The sequence below is a fragment of the Oncorhynchus masou genome, chromosome 15 (genome assembly GCF_036934945.1).
Source record: "Oncorhynchus masou masou isolate Uvic2021 chromosome 15, UVic_Omas_1.1, whole genome shotgun sequence".
NCBI lineage: Eukaryota > Metazoa > Chordata > Actinopteri > Salmoniformes > Salmonidae > Oncorhynchus > Oncorhynchus masou.
Window position 1 is genome coordinate 7,302,959 of NC_088226.1, and position 17,300 is coordinate 7,320,258.

General features: G+C 41.7%; 1 protein-coding gene across 2 annotated transcripts; it reads left to right on the top strand.

The window, feature by feature from the left end:
• The first annotated feature begins 752 nt into the window (after positions 1 to 752).
• Positions 753 to 13,502, top strand: LOC135555444 (bMERB domain-containing protein 1-like). 2 transcript variants are annotated; one of them, XM_064987880.1, is made up of 6 exons: positions 753 to 1,029; positions 6,600 to 6,720; positions 9,173 to 9,246; positions 10,010 to 10,124; positions 10,864 to 10,934; positions 11,087 to 13,502. In XM_064987880.1, the coding sequence occupies exons 1-6, from the start codon at positions 951 to 953 to the stop codon at positions 11,206 to 11,208; spliced, it is 582 nt and encodes a 193-aa protein (XP_064843952.1). In that variant the 5' UTR covers positions 753 to 950; the 3' UTR covers positions 11,209 to 13,502. The 2 variants fall into 2 exon arrangements, with proteins under 2 accessions (XP_064843952.1, XP_064843951.1); XM_064987879.1 differs by having other exon boundaries at positions 754 to 1,029; positions 6,597 to 6,720.
• Positions 13,503 to 17,300: the final 3,798 nt, after the last annotated feature.

Genomic DNA, 17,300 nt, shown 5'->3' on the forward strand with positions numbered 1-17,300 from the left:
TGTCATGACTCATGCCTGTAGAGAACAGTCAGTTGAGTGCTAAGGCGCTATCAGCCTGAGCAGGCGCCATAAGTAAAATATTTGTTTTCCAACCGGACCAGTCGGTCTCAGACGGGGGTCCTTCTGTTTACGTCCACCTCATATTGTTGACTTATTCACGCACTATCCTGACCTGAGATTTTTTTTTTTATTAAAAAAATTGGGTGGGGGCGGGTGAATTGTCACCTCATGAAATTGACTGAACTCTTTTATATTTGTATCTGTCTGTGTACTGTAGGCCTATAGGATACTGCTCTTTACTGAGGACTTTAGTCTGAAGTCCCTGTGTGTACACAGTTGCTGGATCAGTTTATATGGTAAGTGACTCTGCCCTGGGTTTGGAGTGCTTCCACCTACTGGCCAGAGGCAGCGCCTGCTGCCAACCCAGTCTCGCCAGACCAGACAGAGCTGGCTGACAGCCCCATTGAGTGAACACGGATGACGCTTCCTATACAGCATCCTATTCCTCTGCTCCCTCAGCAGTCAGTCCTCAAGGGCCCTGCAGGATGAAATCATGTCAGCTCCTGCATTAACTCAATCAGGCATGATGGAAAATGACTGGTGGAAGTTGATATCACATGTGAATGTTATTCATTCTTAAAAAATGTTGAGGTGGTAGAATATTAATCCCATTCCAAACATTACCTTTGCAAGTCACAAGGTGGCGCTTCACGTTATACTTCAGTCATTTGACTCGAGCTGTGTCCGTGGTGATGAAATCACACTATTCTGCAAATACACAGCCGACGTTCAACATGTATTCTCCACGTGGTGATGGTGTTTCGTTGTGGCTACGTAAATAAATAGGCTGCGCCGTGTAATTTCATTTTCAAATAGCCTAAAGTAGGCTAAGGGTATTTATATGCTACTGATTTATCATTATCAAGCCTGAAGTCGTTCAAACCGAAGAAATGGAAAAGGGGCGAAAATCCTCCAAACAATATGGGTCTTTGGAACGAACAAAATTGGATCGAAAACCCGATAAGAAGGGTGAGCCTTTGCAAAATGCTTAATTATATACAGTACATGGCATAGAAAGTAGTATATATGCGGGCTGCCTTTTTTAATCTATTCTACTGTGAGTTTGTTTTGCATGAGGAACAATTGAGTTTGATAGAACGTGATGCTGAAATCCTAACGTTTTAGTCTTATTTTCTTTACAAAAATCCAATATGTTTTGTGATTTGGAGACTTTATGGAGATTTATATGATACTCAAACTGAGCTCCACCTATATATTGAATACTTGCAGTAATTCCGATTACATCAAAGTGTTGTCATATTCTTCATGGCTATAAGGCTCGATGTTACTCTGGTCCATGTGCTGATCATAAAATGAACAACACTTGACTGGGTTAAGGACACTCATGGGTGAGTGGAATGGAGTAGCGATCTGATATTCTTGTGTAATGTCTGTTTTCTTCTTCTGTACCAGTAGAATCATTACATGAACATTGATAATGTTACTGTATTTAGGAGTAAAAGCCAGGACGGGAAGACTCGTATTGAAAGATAGATAGATTAGATCTGAGAGTGAGAATTATTTTCTGAAAAGAGAACTTGGTGCAACAAGGCATAGAACAGAGCGAACGTTCACAGGATCTTTACGCAATCCGGTAGTGGGTGTGCACTGCAGAAGGCAGGAGAGTACACTTTAAAATGACATCTGAAGGCTGGGGGCGGCAAGGCGACCTATAGAGCGAACTTGCTTGGAATTAGTAGGCAAAATTAGGAAAATCGAGGGTGTTTGAGCTGAGGTTGAAGAAGTCGTTTTTTAAAACTTCTTCTTAGTTTTTTTTTTTGTATGCAGAGGGGCTCAGTATAGTGGACTGGTATCCTAAAAAAAAAAAAATAAATAGCAGGAGCTGCTAAAACGCTAATGATGATGTGTGTGTTTTTTAATGGCATTAGCCTTGTTATCCGATTTGGCCTCTGTTTTTACCTAATGTTGTCTTTTCTGACAAGGTGAAGTAATTAAGAGCCATTTGCAGCACTGTTGGTTTGTGAGGATTCTGCAGGATTAACAGCAGTGGTGCATTACTGGGCTTTCTGTGGGCTGCAGGATTACACAGTGTTGAGGAGTCTAACTGGGCGGCTGGTGGTCAGTGAGTTGTTGACTCGTCAGGGCAGTTCACTATGGGAGGTGTCTTGAGTTGCCTCATTAAACTGTTAAGAACACAATAGCATTGGATCAGAAAAGCACCTCTGTAACAATAGACTAAAGAAGGACATTCAGCCTTTAATCCAAAACTGAGATCCGAGTCATTTGTCATCAAGTTGCCTCAAATTCCCCTCGCCATCATGTTCAATTCTTTCACTCATCCCCAGCCAGTGTAGCGCAAGTCTGTAGAGAGTTACACTGAGCAATGGATGGTTTATTCCAATTATCCAACCCATTGTCTGTTGTAGGATGGAACATTTCTAGACCAAATGAAGAGGAATCTACATGATTATCAGTTATTGTAAACTAGTCCTAATTCCAAAAGATTTATTGTTGTAGTTGCCCAATATACGTCCATGTACCAGTTGGTTATGCCTTGTTTACATATGTATAGTGTTTGACAGTTCTAAGCCACTGCAGGTTGAGATGACTATCATGGAGATGATTATATTCTGTGTGTCATATCATCTTGGTAAACTAGGATCTCCTCACGGTAGCAATCACAGCGCTTCAGACTATGACCAATGAAACTGACCGGCCCCCTCCTGGCACCACTGAAAAATTAGGAAATGTTAATGGTTGCACGAGTCTCCTCAACTGATGACCTTAACCAGTTCATTATAAATTCTAGAAATGTACTAGTTCATGGGTGCTCAGCATCTCTTTCCTACTTTAATTGTCACTGATTCTGTCTTCTTTCTCATTGTCTGAGATTATTTCTCATTGTTCATGAAACTCAGGCATGTATCAATATCCTGAAGTCAACTGTTTAGCGAGAGCTGCCGTCATGCCATGCCAGTCTTCGCACCACTGAGTCTCTGCCCAGCCTGGCAGTGTGCCACTCAGAAAGGCACGTTCCCTCCATGCTGTCCCACTGGGGAAGGAAACCCAGGAAGCGTGCTGCACACATGCTATAATTAAGGCAGGCTGAAGACACACACCCACCACTTATGTTGCTGCCATACTGGCATTTTTGTTATTGTTTATTATTATTTATCCAGGTACCAGTTACTTTTCCTAATTCCTGTCTACATTTACATATTTACCTCAATACTCCAGTAACCCTGTACATTTGGTGCTGACCCTGTATATAGCTCATTTATTTTTTTCTCATGTTTTATTTTTTTCTGAGTTATACTATTTTGATGTTGAATACTTTACTGTTGGGTAGGGCTTGCAGGTTAAGCATGTCACTGTACTTGTGAATGTGACAAATGAAACTTAACTTGAAAAGACAGGAGTTCTGTTCTGGCCTCTCATCTATGACACGATCATGTTGTGCTGGGATAGGTGGCCCGAGCAGAATAAGCAGTCATTTGTTCCCATTTTCGTGCTGATGCACAGTACTATGTCAATGTAGCAGTAGAATAACTTGCTAATACACTACATGGCCAAAAGTATGTGGACACCTGCTGGTCAAACATCTCATTCCAAAACCATGGGCATTAATATGGAGTTGGTCCCCCCTTTGCTCAACTCTTCTTGGATGGCTTTCCACTATATGTTAGAACACTGCTGCAGGGACTTGCTTCCATTCAGCCACATGAGCATAGTTCTAACCTTAAATATGAGTGGGAGAAGTGTCAAGAATAAGAAAGCAATATATTCCATTGTACACGAGAACAACAAAACATGAACAACAACAGTCTAACCATAGCTGAGGGCAAATTAAGCAAAATGTCCACTGGATGACAGGAAATGGACCAATCACAACCCTACAGGAAGGGGGAGAAATCCATATCTTCATTTAAACCAGGGTACTTAGTGGCCTGTAGTTTGTAAATCCATATCTTCATTTAAACCAGGGTACTTAGTGGTCTGTAGTTTGTAAATCCATATCTTCATTTAAACCAGGATACTTAGTGGCCTGTAGTTTGTAAATCCATATCTTCATTTAAACCAGGGTACTTAGTGGCCTGTAGTTTGTAAATCCATATCTTCATTTAAACCAGGGTACTTAGTGGCCTGTAGTTTGTAAATCCAATCTTCATTTAAACCAGGGTACTTAGTGGCCTGTAGTTTGTAAATCCATATCTTCATTTAAACCAGGGTACTTAGTGGCCTGTAGTTTGTAAATCCATATCTTCATTTAAACCAGGGTACTTAGTGGCCTGTAGTTTGTAAATCCATTCTTCATTTAAACCAGGGTACTTAGTGGCCTGTAGTTTGTAAATCCATATCTTCATTTAAACCAGGGTACTTAGTGGCCTGTATTTGTAAATCCATATCTTCATTTAAACCAGGGTACTTAGTGGCCTGTAGTTTGTAAATCCATATCTTCATTTAAACCAGGGTACTTAGTGGCCTGTAGTTTGTAAATCCATATCTTCATTTAAACCAGGGTCCACTGGCCTGTAGTTTGTAAATCCATATCTTCATTTAAACCAGGAAGTGGCCTGTAGTTTGTAAATCCATATCTTCATTTAAACCAGGGTACTTAGTGGCCTGTAGTTTGTAAATCCATATCTTCATTTAAACCAGGGTACTTAGTGGCCTGTAGTTTGTAAATCCATATCTTCATTTAAACCAGGGTACTTAGTGGCCTGTAGTTTGTAAATCCAAAGACTTTCCCTTTGGTTTAACTGTTTAAGATGGTCCCCTTTTCTAATAGAGGCCAGAATATGATCAATAGCCATAGCTTGTAGGGAGGTAGGGATGCCATGGTGTAGGGACTTGTAGTGCCTTGCCATGGGGTAGTCTACATTACCTACCCGTATGGCGTACTTGTGTTCCGCTAAGTGGTCTTGAAGGTGTCTCTTTGTCTGTTCCAATGTAGAACACCTTGCACTGTGGACATTCCAATCTATAGATGACATGAGTGGTTTTACAGTTAATGAAATGCTTGACGTAATACTCCAGTATGGAAGCTGTGTCAACAAAATACTTCTTCTGTACAATATTACTGCAATGGTTGCAATGGTTACATTTAAAAGAGCCCTTGGGTTTGTGGTCAAGCCAAGTTTTTTGAGTCACCCGGAAGATAACTGTGGACTAATTTGTCATTTAGGGTCGGACATCTCTGAAAGCTTATGACTGGTGGCTCAGGAAAGACTTGGCGTAGAAGCCTATCACTTTGGATGATTCCCCAATTATTTTTAATGATTCTTTTAATGTTCTCTGCTTCAGTGCTGTATTTTGTAACAAAAAACTCTCTCTCTCTGATGTATCACGAGGCTCTCCCCTTCACAACTAGTTCTCTCTGTCATGTAATCCAGCCCTTATAGCGGCATCTTTCAGGACCTGAACGCTGTAGTCCCGATTCAAGAAGCGATCCTCCAATTCAGCAGATTTGACACTGTAGTCTGTTTCCTGATCAGAAATTCTGCGGACTCTTTGGAATTGGCCATATGGAATATTCTCTTTTAGCCTTCTGGGGTGAAAGCTATCTGCCCTCAGAATGGTATGCCCATCTGTAGGCTTCCTAAAGATTGATGTGTGCAAACAACCTTGTCGAGGTCCAAAAAATGAATGTTTTCCTTGCTGTACTCCACAGTTTCTGATACTTCTAGCTTGGAGTTGTATTTTTATAACTTAGCTACAGTATTTCACCTTTTAATGTGTATAGTATTGCTTACTAGGTGTTGTCCAATCAATTTTGTAACCACTCCCTCTTCCAATTAGGGCTAATTGGAAAAGCTGTTCAAAAGAGGACATTCTATTCCTTTTTTGTACTCCCTGGCGAAGGCCATGCTGCCCAAACGCTTCGGTTAAAAAAAAAAAAAAACTGTTTCTATTGAACATGCCATACTAATAAAGGCATTTTAATTAATTATATGAAGAGTGCCTTTCATTCCTTTTTTTTTGATGACCAATTTACCCCTTTTGCCAAAGAGCACCTTCTATCTACCAAAATGTACCATTGTGTACCTTAGAAGCGCTTCCCTTCCTCCTCTTTCTACTAATGAAAAACAGCCCCAGACAATTATTCCTCCTCCACCAAAATTTACAGTTGGCACTATGCATTGGGGCAGGTAGCATTCTCCTGGCATCTGCCAAACCCAGATTTGTCCGTCAGACTGCCAGATGGTGAAGAGTGATTCATCAATTCAGAGAACTCGTTTCCGCTGCTCCAGATTCCAATGGCAGCGAGCTTTACACCACTCCAGCCGATGCATGGCATTGCACATGGTGATCTTAGGCTTGTGTGCGGATGCTCACGAACTGACTTGTTGGAAAAGTGGCATCCTATGACGGTGCCACGTGGTAAGTCACTGAGCTCTTCGGTACAGTTCATTCTACTGCCAATGTTTGTCTATGGACATTGTATGGCTGTGTGCTCGATTTTATACACCTGTCAGCAGTGGGTGTGTCTGAAATATCTGAATCCACTAATTTGTAGGGGTGTCCACATACATTTGTATATATAGTGTATCTTTGTTTTCTTGTTTCTCTTCCAGCAGAGGAAGACATTGTCTCAATGGCGGACTCCACCATCACAATAGATCACATTGAAGGGGAGCTTTTCAGAATCGAGCGGATACGTGATGTTCTAGTACGGAGGGAATCAGAACTAAGATACATGTGAGCATTTTTTAAAAATAACTATCCAATCACACCAACACTCAGTTTCTGGATAAGAGCGTCTGCTAAATGACTTAAATGTAATGTAAATGTAGTATGAGGTAGAAGAACAGGATACACATGTTGGGCCTTTTCAGTCTCACAACATCCATGCCCTGGCTCCTTGTGGAATGGGTTGTGGTTGAACTGTAGCAGGTTTTCACAGGGCTCATTAGAGTTGATCCCCTCGGACTTGGTGACGCTCCACATATGACAGCACCTCGTGATTGTTAATGAAGGCGAATACTGTGTAGAGGACAGCAGCGCTTGGCCTGCTGTCCTATTAGTCTACCAGCTCAGCCCGCACACTTGTCTCAACACTGCACATGGACTTTGTTCTAAAAACAAACAGTTTTATACTCCTCTCTGTCCGATCCCCTTGGCTGTAATGTTTCTTCTTCATTATTGTGACATGTGCAGGGGAAAGAGGGGAGAGACTCAGAGAAAAGATAATGATGCTGGGTATGGGGAGGTCCAGTTTCTGGGGAGATGTGCACCGATGCGTACAGTAGGCTACATTCTCACTATTGCTCCTCAAGACCTTTCTGGGTTGGAGCTTACATATAAGAATCCCTTTAATCAAAGTAAAACATTCTATTGGATTTCTGTGAGAATCAGTATGATTACTGAACATTAACCCTGCTCTACACTAACAATAATCACTATTGGCCTGGTAAACAACCGCACTTCCGCTCACCATTAAGTAGATGAGCACAGCGGCACAGAGAGCTTTTCTCACTTCTTACTGTATCTGTGATTCCTCGTCTTTCATCTCCAGGGACAGGAGCATATTGACGCCAGTCGCTGCAGAGCTCAAGGTCTTTTCAAGGCTGACCACAGCTGTAACAGAGAGAAACTGAACAGTGATAGCATAATAACAAGCAATGTACCTTTGTTCATGTGGAAAAGTAATTACTGCTAGGTTTCTGATGTGTAAAGTAGCTTGTTTCCTTATCTACGTAGGTGGAAGTGAAATTAAAAACAAACATGACATGGTTTACATATGGAATTAAATGAGAACTCTCATTTGCATGCAGTGCATTAGGTGTATGCAGTTCAGTGTGTATTCTTTAATGTTGTAGGCACCACAAGGTGCTTTATTGTGAACGTGTAATGTCGGGATGCAGCTTCAGACACAATGACAGGGCAACACAAAGGGAATCCATATTAAAGCACGTACACAATTTCCATGCAAATAAGCTGTGATGCAGGTACTGTATGGGTCACTCCTATGAAGTGGCTTGAAAATAATAACACATTTCCTGTGTTTAAAGGGCTTGGGGCATGTTTATCTAGGAGTTCATTTTCCTCTTATTGTCTGACGGAAAAGCCCAGTTATCCAGAGCCTCAGTGTCTGTCCAGTATTGTTTACTTAAACCTCCCTACCTGAGTCAATGAATGAAATGAGATATGATGCAGCTGCAGCTCAGATGGATGGGGAGTGACTCATTCTCAGAGGCCCTGTGGCATCCGAGTTAATTCAGCTAATAAACCCTCAGCCAACAATCATTTCAGTCCACCTGAGAAGAGGAGAAAGCTAATTTAGTTCGCCATTTCCACTCAAGTGGTTTCTGTCTGTAGGATAGGCTAATATGGTTATTGTTATCATGTCTATGTTTACCAAGCTGAAATGGGAAATCGCTTATATTCTATAGCGTTACATTCTACTATGTATTTGGCCATGTAAATGTACTGTGTTCGAATCGCTTGTGGAGTCACCAAATGTTATTTTTAAATAAGTCATTATCTTTACACTCATGTAGAGTAGCCCTGCCTGTCAGTTTTTTTGTTGTTTTACTCTGCAGCAATTATTTTTTAATTGCTATAATTCACTGTTGTTATATTGACCACGTTCTAATAGAGGAGTTATTGCAGAAGCTGAGAGCTTGAGAAAAGTTATGCCTCAGTAGACCGGACACCTGCAGGGTTGTCCGTCATATTGTGGTCCCAGGGGAAGGGTGATCGCATCAGAAGGTCCTCTATGTCACAACCCTTATTACTGCCCAGCAGGATCTGTCTGACTGTAGTGACTGTCTGTATAGCCCTAGCGTGGGGCTATACATGCAAGCCACAGTGTCTTCAGAGAGACCACTCAACACTGGAGCCAGCATGATTGTATCTTTAAGACCACAATCTCTCCGTCCTCTGTATGGAAGCATTCTGTATGGGATTCAGTTGTTCTGGCAATAAGAGCAATTAGGATTGATTCCTGAGTGTCAGACTAAGTGTGGTACAGGGAGAAGAACAGCCCCTGTACTGACAGTCTACGTGACAGGATCCGATTCTCACCTCGTCCTGGGTTCTCTTCCCCTGGGTCATACTAAACGGCTGTGAAGAGAGATTGCCTTTGAAGTATATCAATGTGGTTTATGATTGAGAATGAAATAGATTCCTCCATTGTTTTTTTCCTCAGGATGGACGACATTCAGCTTTGCAAGGAAATCACACGGCTGAAACAAGAGCTTCAGAAGCTGGTGTCTGTTTCAGGTAGACCACCATACACTCTTAGGGGAAAAGGGTTCACTCTTAGGGGAAAAGGGCTGCCATACACTCTTAGGGGAAAAGGGCTGCCATACACTCTTAGGGGAAAAGGGTTCCAAAAGGGTTCTTCAGCTGTCTTCATCGGAGATCCCTTTTTGGTTCCAAGGAGATCACTGTTTGGTTCCAGGTAGAACCCTCTGTGGAAAGGGTTCTAAATGGAACCCAAAAGGGTTCTATCTGGAACCAAAGGTTTCTCCTATGGGGACAGCCAAAAAACCCTGTTGGTTTCTAGATGGCATCTTTTTTGTGTGTGAGGTGTTCAATTCACAATATAGAGAGCACTCACTCGTTGTGCCAGAAAATGAGGGAATATCTGCATCAAAAGGGCTTATGGTCCAGGTAGTGCTCTATGAAAGCCAATAATAAAAGATTTGCAGGACAAACAAGCAGAAGATTTGGAGCACAACGTCCTCATTATCTCAGCTTATCATTTCAATGTTTCAGCCCCAGCCTCTCTCTGGTTTATCTCACATTTGGTAGGTTAGATCCAGTGGTAATGCTATCCACTTTCTCAGTATTATCACAGGAACACCATGCACAGTCATCTGGTGGTTATTGATCCATCAGCCTAAGATTAATTTGCCTGGTTCTTAATCTTGAACTGGAGCTGTATGAATGCTTAATGATTCCTAACATCTATGATTACTATATGAACTGTCTGTGACTGCTGTATGACCACTCCATGACTATACTGTCTGTATGACTCCAGACACAGACAAATCCAACGAGGACCGACAGAGGGAGGAGGAGTTGCTGCAGCAGATCCACAAGCTGGTGGAAACCAGGGACTTCCTGGTGGATGACGTGGAGTTTGAGAGGCTCAGGTGAGTGTGGCCATGTTCTTAAAGGCAAGGAGGGTTGGGCCATGTTCTTAAAGGCAAGGGCTACTGTAACTATCCATGTTGCCGAAGTAGCATCTAGTGACCAGTTAATATTGGTGACTCAGTTGTTGCCACCTCTGAGTCATACTGTATCTGAGCCAGTTGGGGAACATTCTTCCATGTCAATGTGAATTAAACCCATGCGATCGATCTGTTGAGGTGAATTTAAAAGGGTATTTTTCACTTCTGTAGTTTATTGGGTATTGTATTCTCTCTAGAGGCTGTGCTGAGTGTTGTGTTGCTCAGTGTATATTTAGTGTAAATGACAGTGAGTCACACAGAGGAAGCAAGCCCCTTCCACATTGCATTTGTTTACAGTGCTAAATTAGCTATCTTGCATGTCAGGCATCCCTGCTTCTCTGACTACAAGTCTGAGTGACACTTGACAGCTCTCGGAAAGGTGGGGGATACGTGGGAAGCAGATACTTAATAATTTACAGTGAAGTGGTGTTGACAGTAGAAAATCATGAAGAGAGAATGATATATTGTTAAAGTGAATTCACACCATCCACACATATGAACAAATGTCGGAGCTGTTCGTGTATACCTCTTTGTTACTATCCAGTTGGTTATTTATTTATTTTTGTGTGCATGCTTGTGTATGACTGTGTTTTATGGCAACAGTGGCTGTGAAAGATATAGGAAGATTTTACCTTTTTGTTAACTAAATCTCCTTCAACAGGGAGAGAGAGGAGGACAAAGAAATGGCTGATTTCTTGCAGTCTAAATTCCCCAAGACCTTGAAGAAAAAAGGTATGTGCAAATGTGCTACCATAGTGCTGTTAATCAAGGCTCTAATATGAAGATTCCTTTTGTGCAGTTAGTCCAAGATGCATTGAATGAACCAAGTAAAAATATGATAACATTAACAATGAGGATGATAATGATGTCTCTTTTTTCCCCAGACATCACAGAGGACCGAAGGATGACCTCCAAAGCCCAGCAGACATCGTCCACTCCCTTCGTCACCAAAACCGGTCTTACCCTTCTGAAGGAGTGCTGCGGCTTCACATGCTCTGTCATGTAGACTCCCTGCCCTGAGGAGAGACTGAGACACGTTGTTGATTTCTGGAAGGGGTCATTTGTGTTGAGTGGGCAGACAGTGCTCTCATACTTCGACTATAACCCTAAACATATGTACAGTGACGGTTGGGACTGAGTTCCCATCAATTAATCTATTGCTGGGTCATTGCACCAATTTAGTGCATTTTGGTAAAAAAACAAAACAACTTTAATTTCAATTTTTTTGGGCATTCTGTCATAAAGAGCACATTTACAACTTCATATTGAAACGAGAGTTCAGTTCACGTAACAGGGTTGACTTTAAAATTAGGGACAGATGTAAATTAATCACTAATAAATAACAATCTTCAGAAATTACTTTGTCAAAGCAACAAAATAACTAGGGCTTTACAATGATGATGAATTTTAGGGGTTGTTTTTTGTCTTTTTAATTTAGCCTTTTATTTAACTAGGCAAGTCAGTTAAGGACAAAATCTCATTTACAATGATGGCCTATACTAGTGGAATAACTGCCTTGTTCAGGGGCAGAATGACAGCTTTTCACCTTGGTTACTGGCCCAACGCTCTAACCACTAGTCTACCTGCCGCCCCATGAAAATCTTCAAATAAGTCACAGATTGTGCATGGAGGGACATGTCAAAGTGCCAATTTTTTGCACTTTTCTATGTCTTTATTTATATAAAAAATCATAATTTTAGAATTTTGATATAACAGGCTTTTAAAATTCAACATTGGTGAACAATTTCTACTTATAATATCAAAGGGATGCGAAAGGCACTCTTTTCGTGGAACGACCTTGCTGATCATTTCCTGATAAAGGCCTACTTGACTCAGCCAAGTCCATAAATCAACACATATCTTCTTCATCACCATGGTCGCTGGTGCGCAATGAGACAAGGATATCCCTTCCGGCCAAACCCTCCGTAACCCGGACGACGCTAGGCCAATTGTGCGTTGCCCAGACCTCCCGGTCGCGGCCGGTTACGACAGAGCCTGGGCGCGAACCCAGAGTCTCTGGTGGCACAGCAGGCGCTGCAGTACAGCATCCTTAAACACTGCGCCACCCTGAGGTACTATCCTTTGGACAGAGTGAAAATGACAACATTTCCATTCTGATACATTCTTTTTATCTGTAGTCATTTCCAGGAGCTGACCAAAATTTTCTATCTGGCCACCCTTGGATGGTTGGTGTATATTTGGGATCTACAAATGAGGAAAGCTCTCTGTAAAACCTGTAATGTGATTTGAAACAGTGAGTAACAACGTTTAAAAGCTCTGCAGCGGGAGAGTCATTGAGTACCAGTTTAATAGCAATTATCTTATTCAAATGTACCCTGTCCAATTAAAGTAATTAGACAGTTATGTGTTGCTATGACTACAATTATCATTTAATGCATTAGAGCTTGACACTTCATTCCCATGGGCATTGTCTACACAGCTATGACTAGCAAACCTCACTCTTTCTCTTGGTGACATTTCACATGGTCACGACTAACTACGACACTGCTTAACCTTGCTAAAGGCCACTGCTTGCTTGGCTTCCATGCCAGGTGTAAAAAGGAGCCAAAATAGATCCTCTTCTCTGTCATTTGGCTCCTTGGTATCTCCCCTCTGGACTAGCTGCTTTACTGTGGTACCTACCCTGTCATTAGCTGTGTCAGATTCCTGGGGAAGTCACAAGAATTACATTCTGCTTTCACAATTGTAATATTGTTTCAATTTCAGTTTCAAATGCTATGTTTTGCTTTTTTTGTTCCCCATTATCTTCTATTACGCTGATTGGTCTGACGGGAATTGCTGTTGCCAATTTGCAATACTTGTAATTCTTTGTGACAGAGGTAAATGTGTGATAGTGAAACCATGTACTGTGAACGTGGCTTTGACAAATATCTCAAGAGTATCAAGGACAACTTTCCAAGCATAATGGAACTCAGAATTTCTCCCCTTTGAATGAGATAATATGCCTTGAAATACACTGTCTGCTGCTTATTCTATTACAAAACACTCTTTAACCTGACATCTATCAATGAGCGCAGTCTGCTCAATGTAACAGCTCATTCACAATGCTCTGTATGTTTGTTTAATTCTCTACAATGGTTTAATGCAAACTGACTGGTAGCACATTATCTGGGTGGAAAACGGAACATGTATTTTCACATTTATGATCCTAATGGCCATGGGAGTTGATTGTGATTAGGCTACTTGTTATTATGTTTTGTGGCTTAGAATGTCAGAACTTCTGGTTGTACATATTGTATCGGTTTTAGCGTGCTTGTCTAATTAAAGAGTTGCAATGTAGGTTTATTCTCCATTCTTAAACCATTTTTATTAAATAACTGTTTAAATCTGGACTGTTTTACCACCAAGCCAGGTAAAAGCTTGTGCAAGGATATTGTAAGCTGGTTATAAGGAGCTAAATTGATTTATTTCAAGATCATGTACATCTTTACCTTAATTGAATCTTGTGCTTTCCATACTCTCATCTCTATGAATCACTGCGCTAACAAATGCTTTGTGTTATCAAATGAGTGTGATAATCAGGCAGTTTTCTTCCTTCTCTTCCACACTCACATCTCAGAGACATGGGTGGGTGTCGAGAGCATGGGAAACAAAGACACAGGAGCCAGTGGAGGCTGCTGAGAGGAGGACGGCTCATAATAATGGCCGGAACGGAGCAAATGGAAACCATGTGTTTGATATATTTGATACGATTCCACTGATCCAGCTCCAGTTAGTACCACGAGCCCGTTCTCCCCCGTTAAGGTGCCACCAACCTCCTGTGACAGGAGCGTTATTAAACTGTCACCACAAAGCAAATGTGATGCGTGGGGTTTTGGCTTTAACATCTAACCTATTACAAAGAGCATTCTGCCACATGCGTGTGCAACTGTCATGACAACAGCCCATGATGGGAGCGATGGTGTTGCTCTACACTAGTGAGAACCAACTGTTTGTATTTTCGCCCCAGAGCACGTTCCTCCTCACCTCAGCCCCCCTGTGCTGCGCACACAGATGACTCATCCAAGGGACTCAGGGGGAGATGGATTGTGATCCACTGGCTTTTTCTTTCTCTGAAATCCTTCACTCCATAGCAAGTCCACCTCTCGGGGACCATCTGCAAAGGAAAGTTGATCCTAACAAATAATAATACACACTGCTTCAGAATGGAAAACTGTCAATTGACAATACAGTAGCTGTTCAAGAGTTTGGTTTACTGGACCTAATGATATGGGTGCTTTAGATGTAGTTATTGTTTTGCAAGATATTGTTGTGGATTGAAGATACTTGAAGACTCAATCATTTCTGTGGCATTTACCTGACAGCTGAGAGCGAGGCACAGCCGGTTTCAAATTACCAGACTCTGCGTCAGTGAAGACACCTCACTGCATTTCATTTGCAGGCCAAAAAAGCATACAATCAAGCAGCTGCACAGAGAGAATTCAGACACATTACTTCCAACCCACCCTAATTGGAAGCTGCTGATTCTCAGCGAGCTCGTTCTCATATGCGGCGTGGGCCGAGACAAACAATCCCTGCACAGAAGATAACACGCCTCACCAATTAGGGACCATTTCTGGCAAACACATTTTTCTTTTTCTTTCTTCCTCCTGCCCTCCTCTCCCCACCTGGACTTCCCCTCTGGTTGTGAGTTGTTATGACCGAAAAGCTCAAAGCAGGTTCAGACAAATCAATTCCTTGTAAATACAACCCCATAATCAGGGCTGTATGCTCCCCTGCTGTATGTATTTTGTTCCCTTGACAAATGATTTTGACATTTACACCAGTGAAACTAAAGAAGAGATCTCAGTGTGCATGTCAGATATGGAGAGAGGTGGCACATTGGGGGGATCAGGAGGCTGCCCACTGGAAGCTGTTGGTGGAGTGGAGGAATATCTCAGGCCTCTCACAGAGGGCCAGAAGAATAACCCAGCATGCCTTAATAACATGCGTCCTGCTCCAACTGGATGCAGCCACTCTTCACAGTTTTGTTCCCTAGCAACATGTCACCTTGCCTTTCAATGTAATGTTGTTGTTATTGAGAAATGTAGAAATGAAGGCTGAAAGCATGGTGTCAGAGAGAAAGCATGGTGTCAGAGAGAGCATGCTGAGGTGAGGTGGTTTCAGTTAACAATAGAGGTGTTAGAATGTAAGTCAACATCATATCAAATTCATATGCTTTACAACATTAATCCAGTAATAACTTAAGTACTGTGCATTTAGTGACATTAAAGAAATTAAGTATAGGTTCATAATGGCATCTCAATTATATATGAAGGGCATTTGAATCATGTGGTTTCACAAATTTGCCTAGGAAGCATAGGTGTACACAAGTTGCAAGAGATGGCCTTTCCAACCATGCATGTTGCTGCCTGTCTTTCGACTGCATCTCCATTGACCTGTGACTGTGGCTGGTTTAATTTAATTCATTAGTGGAGGATTAGAAAACTGTTGAAGTGTGACAATGGGAGATTGAATCAGTACTGGTTGATAGAGCTGTAAAAGAAAACACAATTCCATAGAAGTTATCTGACTTAGGGTTGAGGAAGAGTTGATGAGAGTTGAGGCCCTTTCCTCCATCACATTCCATGCATTTCTGCAACCTTTTCTTGATCAATTTGAACAGTATTTTTATTCTGAAAAGAATCTCACACCTGGATGATCTAATGTACAACAGCTAAATAATGATCTTCAATGTATCAAGTTACTGTCGATTATGTCTCAGTTCCCAGTTCCCAGGTCAATATGTGATGTGCAAGATCTTGTAAACAATTGGCTCAATAACCGGAGATAGGAGAAATTACAGTTCATTGGCCAGAAATTTACTTGCTTCCAAATTGCATGGAATCTGTTTATATTTTCTATTCATCTTTATCACATTGACGATCAGACAGTGATGATGCGACATCATTTTATGTGACATTTCTGTCTATTGACTCAGAGTTGGGCTCAATCTTGGTGACCACTGGCATTTTGCAGTCCCTGTATTGAACCCATGAGCTTCCTCTGAGAGAAGAAATCACGCTGTGCCAGCGACTGTCTTTCAGCTGTGGATTGGACAGGACCATGTAGGCTGGCTATTGGTTCACTGCAGTGGTCACCAAGACTTTGCATTGGAACACACTGGTACCCTTCCTTACCAGAAAGACCCTTTCTCACACCCATTGTTCAACATAAGATAGCATGGGCCACCATGATTCAAGGGCTTATCACTCCCTAAACATTTTTATACCAACATGTCCTAATAAGAAATCCCCATTGCATTATGATTATGGTATACATAGGCCATAATGGTTAATTCTCTCTGTAATCATCCAGATAGTTTTTGTTAGCGTTAATTTCATGGGTACAGATCAGTGGAGGCTGCTGAGGGGAGGACGACTCATAATAATGGCTGGACAGCAAATGGAATGGCATCAAACACATGGAAACCACCTATTTAATATATTTGATACCATTCCACTCATTCTGCTTGAGTCCTTACCACGAGCCTGTCCTCCCCAATTAAGGTGACACCAACCTCCTTTGGTACAGTTGAAAAACACTTGGAATCAGATGGACAATTGAATGCCATTGAAATACACATACTGTATGTGGAGCAAAATGTCACAGTGAATGGCCAGTGCCTTTTCAGTCTCTGTGCTGTGGAACCCAGTTATGTCAGAAAGCCCCTGGGTGTGACAGGCCAGCAGCAGAGAAGAGCACAGTGATGGTTACCCTGATTCTCTCTTTACTCCCAGACTCATGAGACAATTAATGAACAAAACAACTATTCCAGGTGCAACACAGCAACTCACATCTGATGACCACAGACAGTGACCATCTCTCAAACACTATCTGCTGCACGTTCAATATTCACACTCACACATGCAGTTACCGGCTCTGAAACACTCTCGCAACCTCAAAGCACCTGAAACCAAATCAGTCACACACAGGAAGATATGATATTTTTATTAGTGATATAATGGAATCATATATGTGAGGTACAGAACAGTAAAGGCAGAGACGGTGAGAGTAACACCTCTGAAGTGTCATTCTGAGTCACTCAACTTTGCGGCATAACAAGTCAATTATTGGGCTTTTCTCCTGCATATCTCA

Coding starts and splice junctions, on each gene's coding strand:
- LOC135555444 (XM_064987879.1), top strand. CDS start 951: ATGGAAAAGGGGCGAAAATCCTCCAAACAATATGGGTCTTTGGAACGA. Junction 9,247..10,009: donor GAAGCTGGTGTCTGTTTCAG/GTAGACCACCAT, acceptor GTATGACTCCAG/ACACAGACAAATCCAACGAG. Junction 10,935..11,086: donor CAAGACCTTGAAGAAAAAAG/GTATGTGCAAAT, acceptor TTTTTTCCCCAG/ACATCACAGAGGACCGAAGG.